Source organism: Nanorana parkeri, unplaced genomic scaffold (genome assembly GCF_000935625.1).
Source record: "Nanorana parkeri isolate BGI_ZX_2015 unplaced genomic scaffold, ASM93562v1 scaffold246, whole genome shotgun sequence".
NCBI lineage: Eukaryota > Metazoa > Chordata > Amphibia > Anura > Dicroglossidae > Nanorana > Nanorana parkeri.
In genome coordinates this window covers 1,546,139-1,569,707 of record NW_017306514.1, presented here as the reverse complement: position 1 = coordinate 1,569,707, position 23,569 = coordinate 1,546,139, and the positions used below count along the sequence as shown (strand labels likewise).

The 23,569-nt window shown below is 42.8% G+C and overlaps 2 protein-coding genes across 2 annotated transcripts in view; one reads left to right on the top strand and one right to left on the bottom strand.

Annotated features, from left to right (window-relative positions):
* REC8 (REC8 meiotic recombination protein) overlaps window positions 1-3,084 on the top strand; it is a 40,890-nt gene extending 37,806 nt beyond the window's left edge. Inside the window, exon 21 of the mRNA XM_018556666.1 lies at window positions 2,993-3,084. Coding sequence (XP_018412168.1) covers window positions 2,993-3,084 — 92 coding nt within the window. The remainder of the gene's footprint in view (window positions 1-2,992) is intronic.
* Window positions 3,085-7,257: 4,173 nt separating this feature from the next.
* The window catches only part of IPO4 (importin 4), an 82,693-nt gene continuing 66,381 nt past the window's right edge, over window positions 7,258-23,569 (bottom strand). Inside the window, exons 25-30 of the mRNA XM_018556682.1 lie at window positions 18,695-18,820; window positions 16,518-16,726; window positions 16,115-16,247; window positions 14,719-14,823; window positions 9,867-9,936; window positions 7,258-7,501 (exon numbers count right to left, since the gene is read on the bottom strand). Of these exons, the coding sequence (XP_018412184.1) occupies window positions 7,371-7,501; window positions 9,867-9,936; window positions 14,719-14,823; window positions 16,115-16,247; window positions 16,518-16,726; window positions 18,695-18,820 (774 nt within the window). The 3' untranslated portion in view covers window positions 7,258-7,370. The remainder of the gene's footprint in view (window positions 7,502-9,866; window positions 9,937-14,718; window positions 14,824-16,114; window positions 16,248-16,517; window positions 16,727-18,694; window positions 18,821-23,569) is intronic.

Below are 23,569 nucleotides of genomic sequence, written 5' to 3'. Positions count from 1 at the left end.
TCAAAAACCGCATGTGGTCCGTGTCCTCCCAAATCCTTACCCCTAGGATAGTCGTCTGGTAAAGATTCTATGGGGGAACCCCCATGCAAAAAACAAAGCGTTAAAAAAAAAAACCCAACAATATCATATGAAAGTTCCCTCTCCTCTCTCATCTGAAGCCTTCTTCACATCAAAATACATCACCTTATACATCAGTTCCCCCTTTAAATCACAGTCTCTCCCTTTTATATCTAAAGCCCCTCCTTTACATCAGGACCCCTTCAAATCAAGAGCCCCCCATTCACAGTAGCGTCCTTAGTCCACCTTTCACAGCAGAGTCGTCTTCAGTCCCCCTTTAGAGTGGCCAACAGCCACAGCAGAGTATTGCTGTGGCAGCATGACCGAGGGCAGGTTCACACCATTTTCCGGACCAGATCTGGTCCGGAAAATGGTGTGTACCTGCCCGCAGTTCCAGTGCATTCCTGACCAGACAAAAAGAGACCTGCAGTTTTTTTTATTTTCTGGTCTGGAACGGACTGTGCTGGTGTGAACAGAGGCCAGAAATAGCAAAGGGATACATTGGGCTGCATTTTAGGTCTGGAAACAATCTGGTCTGGATGTAGTGTGAATGGGCCCTGTGGGCAGGAGGTGATGCAGGTCTAGACAGAGGCAGACTTTTGTCCTCTTCTGTATAGATCCCACCTGCCATGGATTAGCATCATGCGTTTCCATGGTGTTGAGTGAGCTGCTTTGTCTTGATACTCCACCTTGCAGCAGGCAACACATTGTATACTTTTTCCCTTTTTATTGTGGTGGTGCAAAATACAGTAATCTATAGCAACTAAGAATTCATCAGGACTGCATTAAACTCAAATCTGATTGACTGTTATAGGTTATTACATTTCTGCATATACAGTATACCTGTCGTAGAGCCTTATTATAAGTGTCTATATGGGTAAATAAAAAAAATTACATTTACTCACCGGCCAGTTTATTAGGTACACCTCTCTAGTACTGGGTTGGACCCCCTTTTACCTTCAGCACTGTCTTAATTCTTCATGGCATAGATTCAACAAGGTGTTGGAAACATGGATTTTGGTCCATATTGGGCCCAAAGTGTGCCAAGAAAATATCCCCCACACCATCGCCACCAGCCTGAGCCGGTGATACAAGGCAGGATGGCTCCATGCTTTCATGTTGTTTACACCAAATTCTGACCCTACACTCTGAATATTGCAGCTAAAACAGACTCATCAGACCAGGCAACAGTGAAAGGCTCTGAACACATCACACACCTCTTCTCAATATCATCTATTCACAAAATATATTTTTTCAAAGAATGCAAGGCTTTCTGTGATTGGAGGAGAGATGTTGTCACATGTATTCTTGAAAAAGATACAAGACATTTCGTGAATGGGCAATAGTGAGGAGGGGTGGGTGATGTGACCAGAGCACTTCACTGCTCAAGTTGCCTCACTCAGTGCCCAGAAGCTCAGTGTTTTGTGTAGGAGACGGTATCCTGCAAGGCAAGATTTTTCTACTTTGCAGCCGCCCTCTGCAAATACCATACACCTAGTGCAGTATGTAAATTATCCTTTATTCCTGGACTTTAGCTTTAACCCCCTCCAACTGTCACTTTTGTTGGACCTCTTGGTCTGGTACAGGAAGTGGAAAACAAAAGGGGTTTACTGGCAGGATCACCAGGTATTTAACCAGTTGCCGTCCGCCCGTTGTAAAAAAACGGACGAACGGCACTGCTGCATTGGCGGGTTGCCGTCTCCAGACGGCGTTTTTTTTTTTCTGCTCGCGGGCGTGCACGGGCAGAAAAGACCCGTGCAATGCAAACACCCGTTACCGGGTGTTTCACATAGAATATCGGTGGCTCTATAGCCTGCCCATCGTCTATATGTGCTAGTTTTTCGGCCCTCCCGTCTGCTGCCACCGCTTTTTCGTCCGCGGTCTGCTGCCGCCCCTCCTGACCCCTCACCTTCAATCCCGGGATGCGCTGCCCCATCTGCGGCCCGGGACCGGCTCGGAGGGCGTCAGGAGGAAGAGGAAGGGAGATCAGCTCCTTGCTGACCTCCCTCCGGGCTGTGAATGCAGAAGTGATGTGTGTTACATCACTTCCGCATTCACCTGTCAGTCATCTGGCTGCTATAGCCAGAGAGAAGAAGCTGATGAAGCAGAGATCTGCTTCATCAGCTTCTTTTGGGGTCCACAGGTGACTTTAGGGGTCCTAGAGACCCCTAATGTCTCCATAAAGAGGACCTGTCAGTGTGCCTTTGCTATTATATAGGGAGATTGTTATCCCCCTATATAATAGCAATAACAATAAGTGCAAAAAAAAAAAAAAAAGATTTAAATGAAAAAAATAAAAGTAACAAATAAAAAAGTTTTAAAAAAACCCCCAAAATGTTTAACTCCCCCACCCCCACGTTTTCGCACATATAAACGTAAATATACGTCCGGTGCACCAGCGCGCGAAAACGACAATTGCGCTACACACGTTACATATCGCCGCGAACGTCGGAGCGAGAGCAATAATTCTAGGGCCATCAATCACTGATAACACTAAACTGATGAGCGGTAAAAGCTTTTAAAGCGTCGCCTATGGCCAATTTTGGGTATTATCGTTTTTTTGAGGTTTCGCCCGCGCACGCAATTTTAAGGCTTGACATGTTTGGTGTCTTTTTACCCGACGTGACCCCGCCTCTTATATTTTACCAACAAATTGGGTAATAATAAATGTTTTATCATTTAATATAGGGGAAACGTTTTTTGTTTTTTTAGCGGTAGCTAGTGTACTGCTGGGAAAATTCAGAGCTCCAGTAACCACTCTCCCCCACCCACCAAAGAAAAATGGGGCGTGGCTAGCAGCGGTTTCCTGCAGGGTGAGATGGTATTTAAAATTGAAAATCCTATTTCCATTTTGAGTAAGCAATCACTACCAATTTGTTTCTGAAGTATTTGCCTTTCTTGAGACTCTGCTATCACATACCATTGGATTTCACAGTGCTCTGCACACAGAAGGTTATCCGTATGGAGCAGACCAAGCCGTATGGACGTATACTCATCACATCTGGAAGACACTATAAGCAAGACTGAGGACACGTCATCATTTTCCCTGTTCTGTTCAGTTTAATCCAAAACATGTTCTTACATTTCTATTTGTACTTATGGTTTCTACGGAATAAATTGTTTTTGTCTACTAACATAAGAAGCTGAAATCCATTCTTAAACTTGACCAAAAGTCGAAAGTAAATACTGCGTATTCTTTGTGGCCTTACAACATAGAATAGAATGCAACAAATAGTGTTAAAAAAACCTATTTTTAAAAAACATTTCTGTTGCAAATTGGATCCCCACCACCACCTCCTGGTTACATGAAGTCTAAGCAGCTGTGAAGGTGCTTCTTGGGAAACCCCTAATCTTTACATTCCTTCATGGAGTTTGCTCCACTGGAATGCATGCATAATCCAGTAGAAAGGAAATACATTGTTGTAATTATGAGTAAAGCACCAGAAAGGTAATTTATCAGGTATCATGGCTGTATTAGGGCCTGTGTCGATGGCATCAGTTTGAGACCCTTCTGAGATCATACAGAATTTGTTGACAGGTGCATTTGACCTGCTTGAGGGCTTGTTCACAGAGGAGTTAGCTGCTGGAACACACTGTATCACATACCGACCAGCTTTCTGCGTTCAGGGGTAGGAGGGGGGGATACAATGAAGTCAATGGCACCGTAGCCAAGCCCCCCCCGAACACGTGGCACATCAGTGCCTGCAATCCAGTGCAATCTGAAAAAATGCTGTAAGCACTTTTTTCTGATTGCACTGGACCGGAACACAGACACTGATGTGCAACGTGTTCTAGTGCGGGCAGACGGTGTGGCTGCGTTGCCATTGACTTCAATGCACCACCACGCCCACTCCAACCGGGATGCCATACAGTGCGTTCCAGGAGTTGACCGCTCTGGAATGCATTGTTTATGGCGTGAACAAGCCCTCAAGCAGGTTTTGCATTCCTGTACACTTGTATTTGAGTGCAAAACCTTTTTCAAGCCAACAAAAGCCCATTGACAGGTCCTTATTATCAGACATCATTCTTGAGTACAGTTCTGGCTACTGCTGGTCTCTATTCAGAATTCACACATTTCCTTTAAGGCACCCAAAAAATTATTGGCAGAGACCAAAAGAGGCAACTGTATAGAGTTATAATACACCAGAGTATCCTTAGCAAATACCACTGTCTGCTGCTTTATGCTAAATTACAGAGAACATTCTAACACCTTTCGGTGGAATTGTCAGGCAAAATTTGAACCAGAGGGATCAGGGGATCTGAGAATACTAGATGCATTGGGGGGTGTCTGATAACATCAACCACCCAAGCTATATCTAGTAGGATGGAAGCTGCTTATATTCCGTGTGACCTGGAAGTGTTGGAGATCCAATCTTTTATATTCATCTAAAGGTTTTTATATAGCACAGTTCATGTTGGAGAGTTGAGTGTTGCAGAGGAGGAGATTGTGATATCTCCATAATGCAAGTTTAGACCAACTGCAAAGCTGATCATTTTTCAAGTAAGTGGATACATTGTTTGAGCTGGAGGAAGCTGAAGCGTTCGGAGAGAGGTATAGCCTAACATTACAGATGATTTCCTTTATACTTTTTTTGTTCAGTTGAACAAAAATTGCAGAATAGCCCAATGTGCCCGAAATTGGTCCTGGCTTGCCACTACATGACATCTAAGGCCGGGATGTGCATAGTGACTAAAAGAATTAAAAACACATGCAAAGCTTTAAAATAAATCAATGATTTTTATTCTAGACGGTTTTATTTGTAAAGACAATGTTTGTTGAAAGGGAAGTATACTTTCACACAACGTATACTTACCCAATTTGCCTCTTGACCTTAATTAACCCACCTTTCCCCTACTCCAGCTACTTATCCAGTTCTTACAGTAGTGACTTGCCTCAATGTTTACTTCCCATACTTGTTTGGTAGCTCCTTCTCTTATCTTCCAAACAATTCCTGACTCATAAGAAAGCCCCATAGAGGTCTCCAGTAAGCTGCTACATAGGCAAAGACAGGGGAAGAATATTTAAGCCTGAAGGGTCATGGCTACAAGAACCTAGTAAGATTGCAGGGGAGGGTGGGTTAGTTAGGGTACTTCATGTGAAAGTATACTTACCCTGTAAAGATGAGATCCATAAAATGTAATCTAATGATCACATGTAAAAGTCATGACATACGATTATCAGAGGGAAAAAAACAATGAATACATGGCGAATGGGAGTCTTTTTGGTAAGATTTGAGACATACAGTAGGTGGGGCAAGACTTGGAGAGATATTACAGGTAGCTCAAAGAGCCACATTAAGGAAACATCAATCACAAGGATAAGGTCATTATATTCCGACACTTTATACTTTACCTTACAAACACTTGTCTGAAAGCAGCGTAGTCAGGAAGCCTTTGAGCAAGTTTCAGCAGCCATTTATTGACAATCAAATAATCATCTGTAGAAGAGCCTTATATTCAATCAAAGCTTGATGAATGCCGGCTATAATTACCAATGAAGCCCATTCCATATTATGTATTGACTAGGGATGCACCGATACCATTTTTTCAAGACCAAGTACTGAGTACCGATACTTTTCCTCAAATACTCACAGATACAATTACCGATACTTTTTTTTAGTGTCATATGAGTTTTACTAAAACAGTACAGACTAATGATTTTAGAATAGTTATGGAACATCAGGGCCTGGTCCAAGCTGCAACCGATGCAACCCTGGTAGTTCCGACACTGACTCCAAGCTGTAGAGGGACTACAAATCCCAGCAATACATTACACAGCAATGCAGAATACCATCAGGCAGGTGCAGGTCTCACCAGGGCAGGTGTGGGATTCCCCAGTACTGCGTCAGGGTATCACCATAGCTGTGTGGGCAGTGGGAAAGAGGACGAGATGTCCAGTATTGGCACCGACAGCAGTATTTGTGCATCTATAGTATTGACACTGGTCCACTTCCTTGTTACTGTGTTAAAGTGACACTAAACTTAGGAGTTAAATCTTAAAAATACATTCAAGTACCTCAAACTATTAACACAAATGTATCTTATTTGGGTATCACTCGGCTGTAGATCCTCAAACCATCTCTGAATTGGTGCTGACACTGTTCTTCCTTCTGGAGGGGGGCTACTTTTGTTCCCCATGGTGCCTGTGTGTGCTGTAAAGTAGTCACCGCTCTAAGCTCGCTCCTATGATGGAATACAATCTCATGTTAGATTACGAATTTGTATTGAGATTGTAATCCATCACAGGAGTGAGCTTAGAGCGATGGCTACTTTACAAGATACACAGGGACCATGGGGAACAAAAGTAGCCCCCCTCCAGAAGGAAGGACAGTGTCAGCACCAATTCAGAGATGATTTGAGGATCTACAGCCGAGTGATACACAAATAAGATACATTTTTGTTACTAGTTTGAGGTACTTGATTGTATTTGTAAGACTTAATTCCTGAGTCTAGTGTTATTTTAGGTATAAACTGAAATTAGGTTCTGGCATACATATGGACTGACTCCCAGCAGAACACATGCTTCATATTTGATCGGGATGCTTCAATTATCATTCTTATAAACTTAATCCTCTCTAGTAGATGGTTTCCTGCTTTTTCTTTCTGTTTGTACAAATATGTGGCAAGTCTCATCATTTTTGCTCTTAATGAATATAAGGGTTATATTTGCTCTGAAATACAAGTACTGTTTTCCACACGCATCCAAGGCAGTGGCGTTACATGGGGGGTGCGGCCCGCACCCTGGGTGACACCATTGAAGGGGTGACACAAAATGACTCAGTCATTTTGGTGTCACCCCCCTCTGAAAAGTCGGGTGTTCAGTATCAGGAGAGAGGAGGGGACCCGGCGGCATACCTTATCCCGCTGGGTGACTGTCCCCTCCTCTCTCTGCTGGCGTCCATCACCAAGATGGCCGCCGGCAGGTATCAGAATACTGCCGCGCGTGCGCGATTACGTCATTGCGCACGCGCGTGGTGACGTCACGGCAGGGTGTCACTCTGTTACCGCTCCGGGTGTCACCCAGCCTCGGGACGTCCCTGATCCAAGGTACCTGGAAGTACAAAAGCTCAGGTGTTCAGGCCTTTCCATTGTTGCCCCTCACGATCCACCTTTCACGTCTGTATAAGACAGCACATAATACCAAGGCAAAGAGAACCCCTGGTATATAAACACATTGAAGATAACAAAACAAAACATGGTTTGGAACAATTTAATTCTTAGTGTACAAGAAGTGTAGAGGTACATGGGAAGTGGCAAGATGGTTGAGGAACAAACTATTCAAGAGATCTCATTAAAACATGGTAAGAAGCACCTCATGCCACGCCAAGAGCAGAGTGAAGTTTTGAAGATGCCTCAGCTGGCAGGGACACCAGTGCGTTTTGCAACTCCTGTGGAAAGTTCTGTGCCATGTTTCTCAAAAGCATAACTAGAGCTTCCTCTGTGTCTGCAAAAAGAACAACAAAGATAGAAACAACTAAATGATAAGAGAACACTGAATATCCTTAGAGAAAGTCTTCCATGTTCAGACAGTAGGAGACCTTTTTGTAATCATTAAACCTGAACTTCAGGTTGGTATAAAATCAACATTAATGAATGCAAGTGATATTAAAGTCAAAGTTTGTAAGCTATTTCTAATGCTGATTAAATGACTTACAATGGATGCTGCTCCTTGATGTTTACAAGTTTTAGGTTCTTTCAGAATCAGCTGATCCCCTGAGCACTGACCCTGATATCCTGTTTTAGGGTGACTCCTTTCCCTTGCAGGGTCTTATGAAGCCACCCTTGTTTGTGCTAGCAGCGCCCCCACCTGTGCCCTGGACTAGCTGCAAGATGAACAGCTGCTGGAGACAGTGCTCTCCCCTGTGATCTTGTACTGATCAGGAAGTGCAGGAAAGCAGATCTGAGAGAGTTGAAGCTGTTTGAAAACATGATGACTAAGTGCTTAGGGAAATATGGAAACAAATACTTTACTGGGAAATGCATAATTTGTTTGATCTAGATCCGGTAGTGAAGAAAAGTCAGGTCACCCCCTAGCTGTGTCCGTCTGCCAGGACCCTGTAAATCTCAGGACTGGGGAACAAAATGTGAATCCTTTGGCAGTTATAATATATTTTAGGGCTTGTTCACACCAATTGCGGTGCATTCCAGAGCGGTAGCTGCTGGAACGCACCGCAATCGCTCACAAAACTTCCTCCTGTGTTCTGGGGCGGGCGTGGCGGTGCATTTAAGTCAATGGCACCGCAGCCCCCCGCAGTGCGATTGGACGCGTGGCAAAGCATTGCCTGCATTCCGTTCCACTGCAAACGCAAAAAATGCTGCATGCTCTATTTTTTGCGTTTGCAATGGAACAGAACGCAGGCAATGCTTTGCCACGCGTCCAATCGCAGCTACCACTCTGGAACGCTCCGCAATTGGTGTGAACAAGCCCTTAACTGTAAAATACATAGTTAAAATACATTTTACCTGCCAAAGGATTCACATTTGGAGTTCACTTTAGTGAAGAGCTAAATAAACAGTTGAAATGTTTTACCAACCTGAAAATGAGTAATGCCGCTTACCCACTCTAATGATTCAGCCGCCCCAGCCAGATTGGACAGTGCAGGAATAGCAGCACACTGCACCCTCCCTTCCCATAAGCATTCCTGCAGAGTCCTGATCCTTGCACTTCCAGAGTAAGTACTGCTGTATGGGGGATTACAGGAAGACTGAGCTGAGATTAACCTCAAATACAGGTAATTTCTTCTCAGACATGGAGGGACACAGGAAGTCTTAAACCTTTGAATGAATCCCCTAAGATGATCCACCATCTTAGGGGATTCATGTCTTTTCTTCAGCTCTGCTCAATACTAACCTGTACTTTTACTAGCACCTTTTTTAATCTTTACTTTTTTTTTTCTTCAATTAAGACTCTCCTGTGAAACACTGCTGGAGTTTTCCATCCAATTTACAGCTATCTGTTGTGGTCTCCTTTAGCCTGCCTTTGGACAATACCTTGAACCCTCTGGACTTGACCTGCGAGGCTAACCTTGAAGTGACCTTCAGGCACTGTATTCCATGTGAGGCGCTTTTCAGGTCCAGAGACACTGACATTCCCTGGGGGTGGGCAGGACAGTCCTGTTGTTTCAGGTTCCCCCGGCTTACTTTCTGGCAACAGCATGGGGCATGACTACCAATGGCGCAGATGTCTGCAGCCTGGATTCATGATTTCTTCTTATATGCAATAACGTCTAGTATCAGCTATAGCATATACATCATTACCAGTGATGTATGTAATGATGTACTTTTCATATCAGGGGCGTAACTAGAAATCACAGGGCCCCATAGCAAAATTTTGTATGGGGACCCATGATTGCTAGTTATGCCACTTACAGAGCCCCAGCGGACAGTGACCCTGCAGAGCCAGCCATAGACTCTCTATAGTGGGCTCTGCAGGGTCTGAGATCTCTTACCTGTCAGCGCCTCTGTGGTCGCCGGGCCCTGACTCCTGTTCTGTCCCCGGGCCCCGACTCCTCTGCTATCGACGGGGCCCGCCTTCTCCATTCCGAACACCGCCCTCATCTGCCGCAGCAGCTGGCTGTCACTGACACAGCTCCGCAGCGGCTATGAGGGGAAATGCGCCGTGGCCGCTGCTGAGCTGTGTCTGTGACAGCCAGCACCCCCACATGCCATAGCGACCCAGGTGGCCCTGGCCGGGCCCCCCTGTGCCCGGGCCCCATAGCGGCCACCTGGGTTGCTATGGCGATTGTTACGCCACTGTATAGGATGCAGATGATGAAAGGAAAGTATAATAGCCTCTTAATCACGTATACCTGGTTGGATTTCCTTTGTCCCCAAAACATGACCAATTATTCTTGCAACGTCATTGATGTGTTTGACAACCTACAAAAAAGAAACACATATTAAAGTGAACCTCAAGCATACATTAACGTGAACCTGTCATCAGAAAAGTGGATAAACTAACAAAACATACTACTTGCAGGAAACAAAAGAACCTTGTAGATACCCTGGCAATGCTCTTGAACCATGGTGTGAGCCATTTGCAGATACTGATTTTTGCTCCAAGCTATAAACACACACAATGCCCCATATTCCACTGGGGGATGAAGTTGAAGGGGTGTCCCCAAACCTCAACTTAGTGCTCATATAAAGCTCATCTTATACATTACAATCAAGTTTAGATTTACCAAAACTATGTTACATGTGGACTCATCCTATGAGCTATCCAATCAATCCGTAACCAATCAGACAGACCTTTTTGTTAAATATATACAAAAGTTCTAAACGCATCTAAAAGATATCAAAACTACATTAAAAAGTTCTATAACAAACTCCATGTACCATAATTTAACCCCATGTATATGTATGGTTACATGAATATTATACAAGTACTGTGGTTAGTAAAATATAAGGGTGTATTTACCACTCTGGACACACAATCCTTGGCAACCAATCAGATGTTTACATTTTGGAAATAAATGCAAGATAGCAGCAAACTGCTTACCCTGGGGCACAGCACTATGACCTCATCATTTGTTCATGATCATAAAATGAGCCACAATTTACAAACTCCTAGCAGCAAAATGACATTGCTTTAGAATGTGAACCCTTATTCATTCCTTGATTAATGCATTGCTGGATTCTGTGTCTGGGTATCCCTGGTGTGTATATGGTATAGATACTATCACATTTTAGCTTGTAAAATAAAATACAGTACTGTGATTTGCATCTATTTTTAGCATATTTACATAGCGGGATACATTACATTGTTCAATCTATGACAAGGTAAGTTGATGGTCTAGTTCAATAAGCCAGTTTTCACGACCGCTCGGAGCTCAGCAAATCTAAATGTAATGTCTGAATCGCTGTGTAATAAAGCTGTAGCTTGCTTGAAATAGGCAAGCTCCGTACCAAGTAAAATGGTGGGCTATATTATTTTCCCTTCATGTGATTTTTAAACTGAAGACAATAAGTTCTTTGCTTTGTAGAAAGCAATGGTCTACCGCTAAATTGGCAGAATACAATTGTTTAACTGGTCCTACAAGTTCCATTGTTTATATTACCTGCAGCAAAGATGTGTTTATTTACAGTGATTGGTTAAACACCTTAACCGGTAGGACTTGAATTTCAGGGAACTGCATATTTCTATTAGCTCCCTATGCGATAGCAATAACATTACTCTGACTCACCCCTAACAAGCCCCCATTTTGATAACAGAAAAGAGATGATAGGTCCTCTTTATGAAGACACCAGGGGTCTATTAGATCCCTTATGTCACCTTTGGTCCCCAAAGACTCTGGTGAAACACAGATCATGCTTATCCAGCTTCTTCTCCGGCTACAGTAGCCAATGAAATGACAGGCTGAAATCTGAAGTGACAAAACATCAGGGGGACAGTGGATACTGCAATAGCCGGCAGTGATGGCGAATCGCACACTATGAAGCTTCATACAAGTGATCGGGCGCTGTAGATAAACACTTGTATGATAAAGCCATTAGTAGGCTGCAAAGAACGGTACCAAGATCATGGCTGCGGCTGTGATCTTGGTATAACCACTTCAGGACCTCACAGTTTATATATGTATTGCAGTCCTGAAGTGGTTAAAGAGTACCTACAGGGAGGGGACATTAATTCATAAAACACCACATAAAAAAGTTCCACTTTTATGCAGAAAACTTACAAACACAGCTGGAAATGGGAGTTGGATCACAATTCCCTACATCTGGACAGATTTTACAGTCACAAAAAGCCAAACGCCTAATCAATTTCATTCATAAAATCACTTGCTAGTTGATGAGGCCTAACTCCAGTCACAATCATTTGTTTTGGATACAGTAGAAAATAATGACAGTCAAGTTTATATTCCTTAGGAGATTTCCTATCACTGTATGTCTTTCTGGAGAGTGTCAGAAAAAAAAAAGTGGGGAAACAGTAAGAAATTAAATTCAGTTTATTAAAAGGAGTAGAGATTATTATGCGGTGACATTTCCCTCAGCTTACTGAATAAGCACTTTTCACATTGAACATGCAATCATGTCAAACACAGGAGACAGAATTTTTACTTGCACGTGATTGGACGAGTGAATTAGCATAGCTTCAACCTCATTCACTAAGCTAAGAGAAAATTCTCCTTTGTTAAGCGAGCAGCCTCTACTGGTTTTAAAAAAGTGTAAAAAGACCCCTGTCTGTGCTTTTTGTGACTCCACTGGGGAGAATTCCACTCACTTCCTGTCCAGATAATGGGCTTCAGAAAGAAAAGGACATTCAAGCTAAATAAAATTGGCTCCAGTTTGGCTTTAGATATGGTGGGTTATGTATAAGAGTTATAAAGTTGGGCAATTGATTTGCTTGTAGAACAACCAAGGAGTATAAAGTCATTCTAGATACAAGCATTACGTTTACATCCCCAACTATGGTGCTCTATCTCTTACTGCACCACCCATACACCCAGGTTCACCAACAGGCAGAGGCATCACTAGGGTTGGTGTCACCCGGGTGCGGTAAGTCATGATGTGCACTCTGCATTCACATTGCCTTTGCAGGTATTCTGGAGAAGGATGGCATTGCCCCAGCCCCTGGCAGAATGGTTCCAGTGGTTCTACTCCAACCTGTTCAGTTTTCAAACCAAAAGGGGCCATTTGGCCCATCTTGGATGCCAAGGTCCTAAATGTCTTCAATCGGGTCCAGAAATTCCATATCGCAGCGCACCAGTGTATTCTTCACTTTACTGTGGGTCCCAAGTATTTCCACTTTGCAGCCCTGCCATTCAACCTATCTTCTGCACCTTGGGTGGTCACTAAGGTGTTGGGTCCTGTACTAGCCATACTGCGCTTCCAGGGCATAAGTTTTGGTCGACAATGTAGCCCGGCCCGACTAGACCTTGCAGAGATTCAGAAGACAATGCTAGAACCAACTCATCACTTGAAAAAGCAGAGTCTTTTCCGATCATTTTTCATCCCCAGGAGAAACTTCAAACTCTCCACTCTCAGACTCGCACTCTTCAGTCCAGGAGTTGCCTGACTGTTTGTTCGACATGAGTCATAAGGCTGATGGTAACCTCCTGTGATGCAATCCCATTTGCCGAGTTCCACTCCAGACCCCTACAACACAACATCCTTCCACTATGAGACAAGTCAGTCCAGCCCATGGACAGACCAATTTGACTGGCACTGTTCTTGGCTTGGTGACCTAGGAATTTCGGCTCAGGGGTTGGGGAGGGCCTTCCTTTAGGATATCTTGGGAGATCCTCACGACCCATGCCAGCATGTCAGGCTGGGGAGGAGTCCTGGGCATCTTGTAAGTGCAGTGCATTTGGACGCAAGAGGAATCTTGTCTCTCAAATCAACATTTGGCTGAACTTCCAAATGCAAAGTAGTGTGTACTGCATCAATCAGGGCCGAAAGGACCTCCTGTAATTATGGGGTGATGGCAGGAGACTTTGGTGCCTCAAAAAAGTATCAGAGATAGACTGTGGGGACTTTGGGTCAGAGATAGTCACTGTAAATGGTGGCCAGGACTGCTCCAAAGCCTCAGGCAGATCAGAGATTAACTCTGCAGAGGAAGGCGCAGGAGCATGCTCAGTGAATTCAGCCACAAAGTGTGTGACTGCAGCATAGGCTCCTAATGACAGGGTAGGGTATGCAAGCTCACCTGATGGAGTTAAGGGAGACTCCGATAAAGTAGTTCCAATAACCATATGATGGTCAGATGGTCCAAGGTGACCAGGTCATTCTAGGCAGGCAGTAGGAAGTAATCAGAGATCATACGTCCACCTGATGCTTTGCAAAGCAGGAGCAACAGCAGCAGGAAGATTCTTCCTCTACACTGAATGGCAAGTAAGGAGAGTGCAGAGTGCTCAACATCCCACCCAGCGGATGTGAGCGCTTAAACACTTATCGGTTAACCCTTTCTACACATGAAGGTCACATTCCAGGCTAGTCCTGTCCAGTCCAGTGGAGTCCGGGTAAGGCACAACAAAGCCACAATGAGGGAAGGCCTGTTCAGGAAGTTGCATTGTAGAGACCAGCTCAAACAGTGATATATTTGTAAATATTGAAAAAAAGGCTAATTAAGATTGCTTAGACTTTTCTCGGTAGGGCTGAAGAAAAGATATCCATCTTCCTAGGACAATAGCAGAAAACTTAGGCAGGCTGGGTAGTGGAGGGGTTATCCTGGGCTGTCTACAGATTCTTCTGTTTGGCAGGGTCCAAACCTCCTGTAGGTGCCGGTATAACCTGACTATATCTACATTTCTGTGTTTCGCAAGATTTTTTTTGAAGGGTTAAAATAGTAAACAGAAAATAGGCAACCTACATATGAGACAATTCGGCTATATACAGATTGGTTTGGATGAAGCAAATAATAACCAAGAAAATAATCAACATGGTGTGGATCAATTCTTTTGACAGCACCAGTAAATTAAGGAAATGGAGCACAATAAAATAATGTGTGGGGCATGTGTGATCAGTAAGATGTTATGCTATTTAAAGTGGTGTTGAGGAATCAGCTATCCATGTATCTATTATCTAATGTTTCACAGGAAATGAAGTGATCAAGGAAATGAATGGGTCACACTGTCAGAAAAGTGCACCTAAACGGAGCTCCTTCATCCATCTTGTTATTTGTGTGGGCTCTTTAGACATAACCGCTACATAATGACATACCTGGGATGTATTTTTCTCATACAGGAATGCAATGCATTTAAACACAATACTGTTCTCATCAAAATCTTCTCTAAGCGGCAGTGAACTTAGTAGCACAGGAAATACCTAAATGGGCAGAACAAGAGGATCATTTGACGAAGGGATGGAACAAAAGTACAGATGTAATAAGGTGTAAAAAAAAAAAAGCAATTTAAACCCCAACAATGAACTTTAATTATTTGCTCCCTTTTAGCCTGCTACATATACCATTGAAGTTTTATCATATCTAGGTCTTGTCATATCTATTTAATACATGCAAAAAGAGGTAAGTAGTTCTTGAAGAGATCTTTTTGTGGGGAATTTTAATCTTGGCAAAAGAATAACTTTAAACATACATTAAATTAATTCCCCAAAAATATGTAACTGCTCTCATTTGTGCTGGAGTTCAGCTTTAATCGGAGTCAGGATCCAGGCTGAACCTTCGTGTCAACTGGGAGTGCATCTCCAGAAGTCTGTGCTGTGTAACTTCCTCCCTCTCTGTGCTTCTTGAATCACCTGTTATTGTTCCCACATCACCATATTACTGACAAAAGCTAGTGAAGTGGATTAGTGCACTATAACAATGTCTGGCTAGAATAAATATTGAGTATTAAGCAGGTAGGCTGTTGTTCCTGTATGTATTTTAAGATAAAAGCCTAAATTCACACAGCATAAACCCGGGCCATACACACAAGTATCGGTCTGATCCCGGGAGGGACAGGTGCTGTGTGTGATTGTGCGCAGCAGCCTGTTCTTCCCTATGGGAGAATGTACGGATGTGTACATTCTCTTCCCTATGGGAGAATGCACGGATGTGTACGGCCCAAGTTTACACTGTGTGAATCAGGGCTTCCTATTTCAGTTATGGCATCCATTTAAAATTGGTAATTGAATTATTTAAGCTAACTGAAAGGCAGAATAACCCACTGGCTTCATCTAATTCCTAGGGGCTCAAGTGGTGCCCGTTGGCTCTCCATTTCTTTAATACCTATACAGTCTCCATTCACTTGCTGCATCCTGGAGCCGGGGGGGGCTGGGCATTTTTACAAATATTGCTGCATTTTACGCAGTGTAAAATAAATTACAAAGTCCAAAAAAGGGACACCTCCAAACACCCTATCATAATAGTCCCAGAGGGTGGATAGCCACAGCAACAAACCCAGTAAGATTAACCTTGGTTAATTTATGTTTCAGTTTTGGGTATATGATGTATTTTAGAATCACCTGTCAAGTCTCCACGACAGGTGAATCTTACTGGGTAAATACAAGTGACAAACTACCAGGGCAAGTATCTATTTTATATAAAATCCAGCAAAATCTATACAGTTATCCAGCGCTGACCAATGAAATCTAAAGAGACTTGTGCATAGACTGTTACCTGCTCCAATGGAACTCCCTCTGGGTGACTCAACATCATCCGACTCACTGCCCCACACACATTGTCCAGAGCTTGTCCATTCTTCTCACAGCTGATTATAGATGATAATACTGAAAGCAGCTTAGGGTAATGTCTGTATGTTTGTCAAGGACAAGTGTAGTAGTTTGTCAGGAGACTGAGCACTAATTCTCATATAAAAGTGTAAGAGGCAGAAAAACAAGAAATATACAACACCCCTTAGTCATCCAACTGCAGCAAGTGTTGTGCTGATCACCAAGGAAGCAGATTATACTAATTATTACCTTCAATAAGATAGGTCTGGTCTCTTTCAAACAACTGTGACTTGTTAAGAATATAAAGTATTAGGAGGAAGCAAGAAAAGTAGAATATAAGTGTAGGATACTTGTGCATTGCGGCACCTCCATGCTCTGCCAGAACCCCCAGTCCAAACACAGAATTACTGCGAACTTCATCATCTTTGTCCTGTGCTCCGGAGATTAGTGCAGGAAGTAACTGGGGCACAAACTGTACAACTGCCTCTCTCAAACTTACTACGGACTCTGCCAGAATACCTACACCAAATGACTTTTCTGCAGGAGAACAACTAGGTTTCTGTGTAAGAGGAAAAAAAAAGGATGAAACACTTTTACACACAATACAGAAAATGACACGTGGATCAATAGATCAAAAAGTCTAGACCCTATTTAGCCAGGGACTAATAGTGCAACCTCACCCCTCAATGAATGCTGCAGGGCTAGATTTTCCATTAGGCACAGTAGTAACATGCCTAAAAGCAGCCGAGGCACAGTGGAGGTCCAATATGTTTATCTCCATTATCAGAACAAATAGTCATCTCATACAAGGTTATTTACACATTGTCAGAATAGTCTAAGCTAGGTTAGGATCAGAAAAACAAGTAACTGCTGTGTGTACTGATCCTAGCAGAGGATAGAATTATTAAGGGTGCCAAAAGTGTTGTGTTCCTACAGGCTCCAATGATAAAAATTCTGCCCTCGATAACTATGTATGCTGATATTTAATTGTATTCTCTTTTAGAGCAGTGTCAGACTGCAAAGCCCCATCTCCTGCCTAAGCTAAGGGCTGATAACTGACCTACTCTCTAGGCTGCTGGAGGAGGACACAACTGTAAAATGTATTGAAACTAGGGATGCACCGATATATCGGCCGCCGAAACATACCAGCCGAAAATGGCACTTTTGGCTAAATGCCGAAAGTGCTATTTTCCTGCCGATACATCGGCGCATCCCTGCTTTCTTTCCTCCCTCCCTGCTGGGCGCTGCCGTGTCCCAGCGGGGAGGAGAGAAAGTGTGACACCCGGCCGAGCGCTGCAGGAGAGCGCTGTGAGCAGCCGGCGTCTCTCCTTCCAGACCCCTCAGCCTCCTATCACAGTCCGGCAGAGCGGTGTGTGGGCGGAGACAGCCCGCGCTGTCACAGGAGGCTGAGCTCACCTTCTTACACCCCTCGCTCAGCCTCCTGTGACAGCAGTCAGAGGAGAGTGGGTACAAACACTCAGCGATCGCTGAGTGTTTGTAGATAATTGAGGACATAGTATGGCTACTATATCCTCAATTACGAATGAATGGGAAGTGATCTACATCACCTCCTGTTCATTCATAGTTATAGTTATAGTAAACATACCATGTCCTCATGTTATGAATGAACAGGGGCACTCAGAGGATTCTGGTTCATTGATAACAGGGGCTGCAGAATAAGAGATTGAGGACTCTGTGTCCTCAATCTGTTTTTCTATTTTAAAAAGGGAAATATCAGGGGTCTGTTTAGACCCCTAATATTTCCCCCGAAGCACCTTAAAGAATAAAAATATTAAATAAATAAATACAAATAAAATGTAAACAAAATGTGAAAAAATTAATATTTTCGGTTTCGGCCTGACAATGTTTTTATTTCGGTTTTGAAATTTCCATTTCGGTGCACCTCTAATTGAAACTTTTAAAGTGTAAACTGCCGCGCTGGAATTTTTACTCTGGAAGAGAATAGAAGAAAATATCAGAATACACAGCTATCTCTGAGAGGAAAATGTACTATTTGTCAAAGGTGCAGGTTCACTTTAATTGTTAAACTAACAACACTCTTTATGTGGCATGTTTATGTTGCAGCAAGATAACAATTAGCCACTGGTGACCTGTTCTCTTTACAATCTCTTATCATCAGGGTCAACTGTGTATATTATAGGATAAAAAATAAATGAGATAATAAATATAATTAAAAAACAAAACAATTGGTAGATGCCTTATCAACTGAAAAGGTCATAAGGCCACATTCAGAAGCTCAAGCTAAAGATCAAATCTGTGCATATGTTCCTGAAAATCAGGGGCATAAGACAACATAAAAATATACTCAGAGTGGGACATCATGTTTCCAAAGTGATAAAGATATGCTCCATGTACAAACTGTGCTGGGAAGACAAAGCATCCGTTTTCGGGTTAAACAAGCACCGATGCACTTTAGTCTCCCGATGATTTGTCAGATATACCCTCTGATATAATAGGTCTCTTAGAAATAACATTATATCTTGCTATATAAAATCATTGCTCTCACCATTTTACCGAGCAGCAATGGAAGAAAACCAGCAAAATATGGAGCAAACGTTGCACCTCCAACTGCAGCAGCTATCAGTGGAATTCCATCTCCTGCAAACTCCACCAACATGGCATCCAGTTCTGCCTGTTCATGAAAAGAAAAAGGCAACAAAATGATTATACCTGGTTATACATCTTCAGTGTGATATCATCTACATCAGTGCACCTCTGGCTGCTAAAAACAAGATTTGGAGTGAGATTATGTCGTGTCACAACTATGCTGCTCGCTGCTCACCAGAGGGCTTGCTGGAGAGAGAACAGTACCTGAGGACTTGAAGTGCAAGGATCTCTCTACGCATACCTCCCCCATTTTGTGGATGTGTATTCTGCACCACTCCTACCTGAATATTTTCACATCAGTCATCAGGGGGAAACTCTGGACATAAGGAAGAAAAGCTGCCTCTTTCAAGATTGCTGCCTCCACACAGCGACACAGTGCAGAAAGCGGGAGTCAGTAATTGGGAAAAGATCTACAGAGAGCCTACAGGCAATACTGTTGACTAGTCCTTTGCTTGCCTTTTAAATGGGCTTGACTTCCACAGTACAGGTTCTCTGAAAGTTGCCTTACTGCATACTGTGACTTCAGCAGGAAAGCAACTGGCGATGACACGAAATAGGCGGCAGCAGCGGAGGCTTCTGCATGTCACCGACACGTTTTCTGAGCATTACTCTCTACTCCATCAATTCCTTTTACACCATCATAACTTTCAAGGCATTATACAAATGGTGCAACAATAAAACAAAACCCTGCCACTGCCGCCACCAATTAACATAAAATACGGGCTGATTTCTCAGCCAGCACATTGAGATGCAGTTTACAATACATTTACAGGGCATAGTTGATGTTTCACGCAAAGCACTAAATACAACAATAAAATTGGTTGCACATGTCTGTCAGCTTGCAGGAAACTTTTTTGTTACCTGGGTATTTAACTTACAATCAGGTAAGCCAAGAAAATGAAGCTTTCTATGCACAGAGATTGAACAATAAGACATGTGATACTGGTTCCCCTGCAGTTCACTGGTCTCCCCAAGAAAACAGTAACAAAAACAGATGTGTTCACATAGGAGTGAAAGAAGAGCTTCACAAATCTTGGGCATAAACTGCAAGTAAACACAAAACCTAAAGGAGAACTATGAGGTGAGCGCTTTTCACTCTCCTCATAGTTCTAGCCGACCTGTGACAATGAGACTGTCACAGGTCGGCTCAGTAGATCGGGAGGTGAGCAAACACATACCGGCATTCGCTCACCTCTCGATCCTGTCACGGCTCTCTGCCGTGACTGGGGAGGGGCTGGATTCCCCCCTCTGATCCTCCAGCGCTGACTGGCGGAACGGACGGGGAGGGGGCGGGTACAGCTGGCTCTGCCTCTAGATAGGCAGAGCCAGCTGTTACTCACGCAGCTGGGCGGATCCAGACATAATTGTGAGCTTAGGGTGACGGGAGGACGCTAGTTTGTGTCCTCCCGTTACACTAAGGAGAACTATGGGGAAAAGCCTTAACCCCATAGTTCTCCTTTAATGGTATGTTTAGTCTACTCCGTGAACTGTTGTACATCAAAAACAATCTTCCTTTTCCCCTAAGGGCTTCTTCACACCACTTACAGTGCGTTCTAGCATGGTTAGCTGCTGGAACGCACTGTAATCGCATACTAAAACTCCCCCTGCATTCTGGGGCAGGAGGGATTTGCCTGCATTCCAGTCCAGTGCGATTGCAAAAAACTGTGCATGCAGTATTTTTTTGCGCTCGCAATGGATAGGAATGCAGGCATTTTTGTGCCACACGTTCTGGCGCTGGTGATCGCACGGTGAGCTGGGGGGTGTGGCTGCAGGGGCCATTGATTTCAATGCCACACCCCCTGCCGCTCTAAATAAACGGGGGAGTTTAGTATGCAATACAGTGCGTTCAAGCAGCTAACCATGCTGGAACGCACTGTAAGTGTGTGTGTGTGTGTGAACAAGCCCTAAACGTGCAGCCTAAGCAGACTAAACAATCCTGTAACAGAGATGCAAATATTGGCTTTTTGTTAAAAGTCAACAGTTAAGCTCTCAACTCTAACAACTCCCAAGGCTGCTAACGTATGCAGGAAAAATAGTGAGGGCAGAGTAGCCTGAGCTTGTAATAACAGCCAGCCTACCTTCTCTGTGATGTGTGAGAAGCAATGCAATAGTACCCAACAACACAATAATAGTCTCCAGGGGGCACAAATTTTGTTCACGGATTATGAACTGGTTTGTTGTTTATAAATTATAAATATCAGATTAGGTAGCAGTTTCTCTAAACATTGTCAAAAGAACAGGTTGCTTTAGGGCTCATACCACAGCCATTGTGCCGCTGTCGGCAGAGGTGGCCAACACAAACACAACGCAAAGAAAAGGCAAACAGCCTTGGTTTTCATAAGTGCAGTTGACACCTGTGTAATGCTTTGTGCTAAGCTGTGTTAAAATGATTCAGGCATCATTCTACTGCAGTGCAATGTGCCACAATGCCAGTTTTGCGAAACCATCCTAAACCATGAGGATCATGCAAGAAAGGTGCACTATCATAAATATCACACAAGATGCCTGTCATGGCAAATGTGAGGATTGGCCTTGGTGCCACAGATCAATAGGGGCAAAAAATTAAATAAAAAGAAGTGCAAATGATTGAGGCATAATATTAGAACCATTCAGAATTTTTGGTGGTGAGAAATATAATATATATAAAAATAAATATAAGACACATAAAACTTTCAGCCAATAAATTTTTTTTATAGCGTTCGTAAAACAAAAAGGGCCAAATCACATAAGACAGTTCAGTGGGTGTGCCACTAATAGACAATCTCTGATCTGTAGGCGTTTCTACAGACAGCCCTGGGGAGTGAGACAACCCATACCTAGCTGATCTACCTGCTCTACAGGTTAATTACCTTAAGAGCAAATATACAAACAGAAGAAAAGAAAGCTTGCAGTGAAGGCACAGTCAGAAGAGCTCCTAGTGACAAACAGGCTAGGTGACTGATAGAAAGAGTTCATTAATTCTCCACAGACTTCAAAACTGTTGATCAAACATCTAAGAGGTGAAAGGGAGCGGAGTAGTGAGAAAGAACAAGACAAGCAAGTCTATTACGAAAAAAAAAAAGAAGAAATCTGGTGACCAACTGAACTGATGATAGCACCTGCCGCTTTTAAAGATGGCCAGGAAGTGATGACAGGCTGCTAAATGCTGTGCAATAATATATCAGGCAGTGCACATGATCTATGAAAGCACACTTCACAAATATGGGTATAGTAGAGATTATCCTGTGCCTGCTGGCTGGAAAATGCTTCTTCAATTTTCTGCCATTCCTGTGTCTACGAAAAGTTCACAACCAAGCGTCTATCATCTCGCTGCTCATCCTCATGGTAACCGACACAGTGATCACAGGTGAGACTTTCACATGCCGTCTCTTTATTCTACTGATATGCAAGAAAAACTAATCTCTTCACTGAAGTATTCATGGGAAAAAAAACAGTTCTGATTCTAAGGCACGATAGTAACAAATGTAAAATTTCCACCGCTTATAGAACTTGCACTATTTTTTTTTCCATTCTCACACTATGAGTGTAAAAAAATGAAGTTAGTCTGAAAAAAGGAAAAAAAATAATTGTTGCATACATAAACTGATTAATTCATAGAGAATTGTAAATCAACAGACAAAACTTATGAAGTAGGCAAAAAAAGGTTGATCTGTTCTTATTTAATCTTAAAAATGCATTCAACTATTAACAAAAAAATGTATCTTATTTGTGTATAACTCGGCTGTAGATCCTCAAATCATCTCTGATTTCTCTCATGCTGACACTGTCCTTCCTTCTGGAGCGTGGCTACTTTTGTTCCTCATGGTCTCTGTGTGTGTTGTAAAGTAGTCACCACTCCAAGCTCCCTCCTGTGATGGACTACAATCCCAATACAAATTAGTAAACTAAATGTAAAAAAGATTGGATTTTGATTGGAATAATCTGTCCTCCTAAGGGCTACTCCATACTCCTAGACTAAATGTTATGATTTCACAAGGATTGATGCATGTTTTTCAGCTTTATTAGAAAGCCTCCATGTAATGTTGCTAACATGTCCAGTGCTATTATTGTTTAGCTACCACTAGCTTATTTGAAATAAAGAGTCATAAAAATTTGGATGGCAATACTATTACAGATTTCAGTGGTATTATTTTCTGACTTGTTAAATACAAGCGTCAACCCTGTTGCATCTTGCCAGCTAACTATAGCATTCTTTACTTTATTTTTGATTATCTATTTCAATATGTCCCGTAGCAACAGATCACTTTGGACTTCGACTATGCAGCTACCTTTATTGATCAAAGCTTAGCTCTCTTCTTACAAAATACCAGCTGCTCAATTTAGTCCGTAACAAAATTAAAGGGACACAATGATCAGAGTATATTTATGCAACTATTTCAGAACAATTATTGATGTGTTTTCAGCGTTTTGCATAATGTATTGATTGGAGTGCTGCACATATTGGAGTGCTGCAACCACCAGCACCATAAAAATGTAGTTGCACTTTTGTGTTAGCAGCTCTAAATTATAGAATTTTGTTGTGAACATCACATTATTATATTTTCACTAGAGTAGCACAGGGATTTTACACTTTTTTTTTTTTTAGTACAATGCTGCTGTAAATCAGACATCGTGTCATGCCTGTGAGTTATGGCTCACAAGTGGCTTGCACTTTGGAAGCAACTATTATGTGCCCTGCCCTCATAATAAATCAAGAAAATGTGTGTGAAAGAACTGAGGAATCAGCCCCCTGGGAAAACAGCACTTGTCATAAGGCCATAAAATATGTGAATCT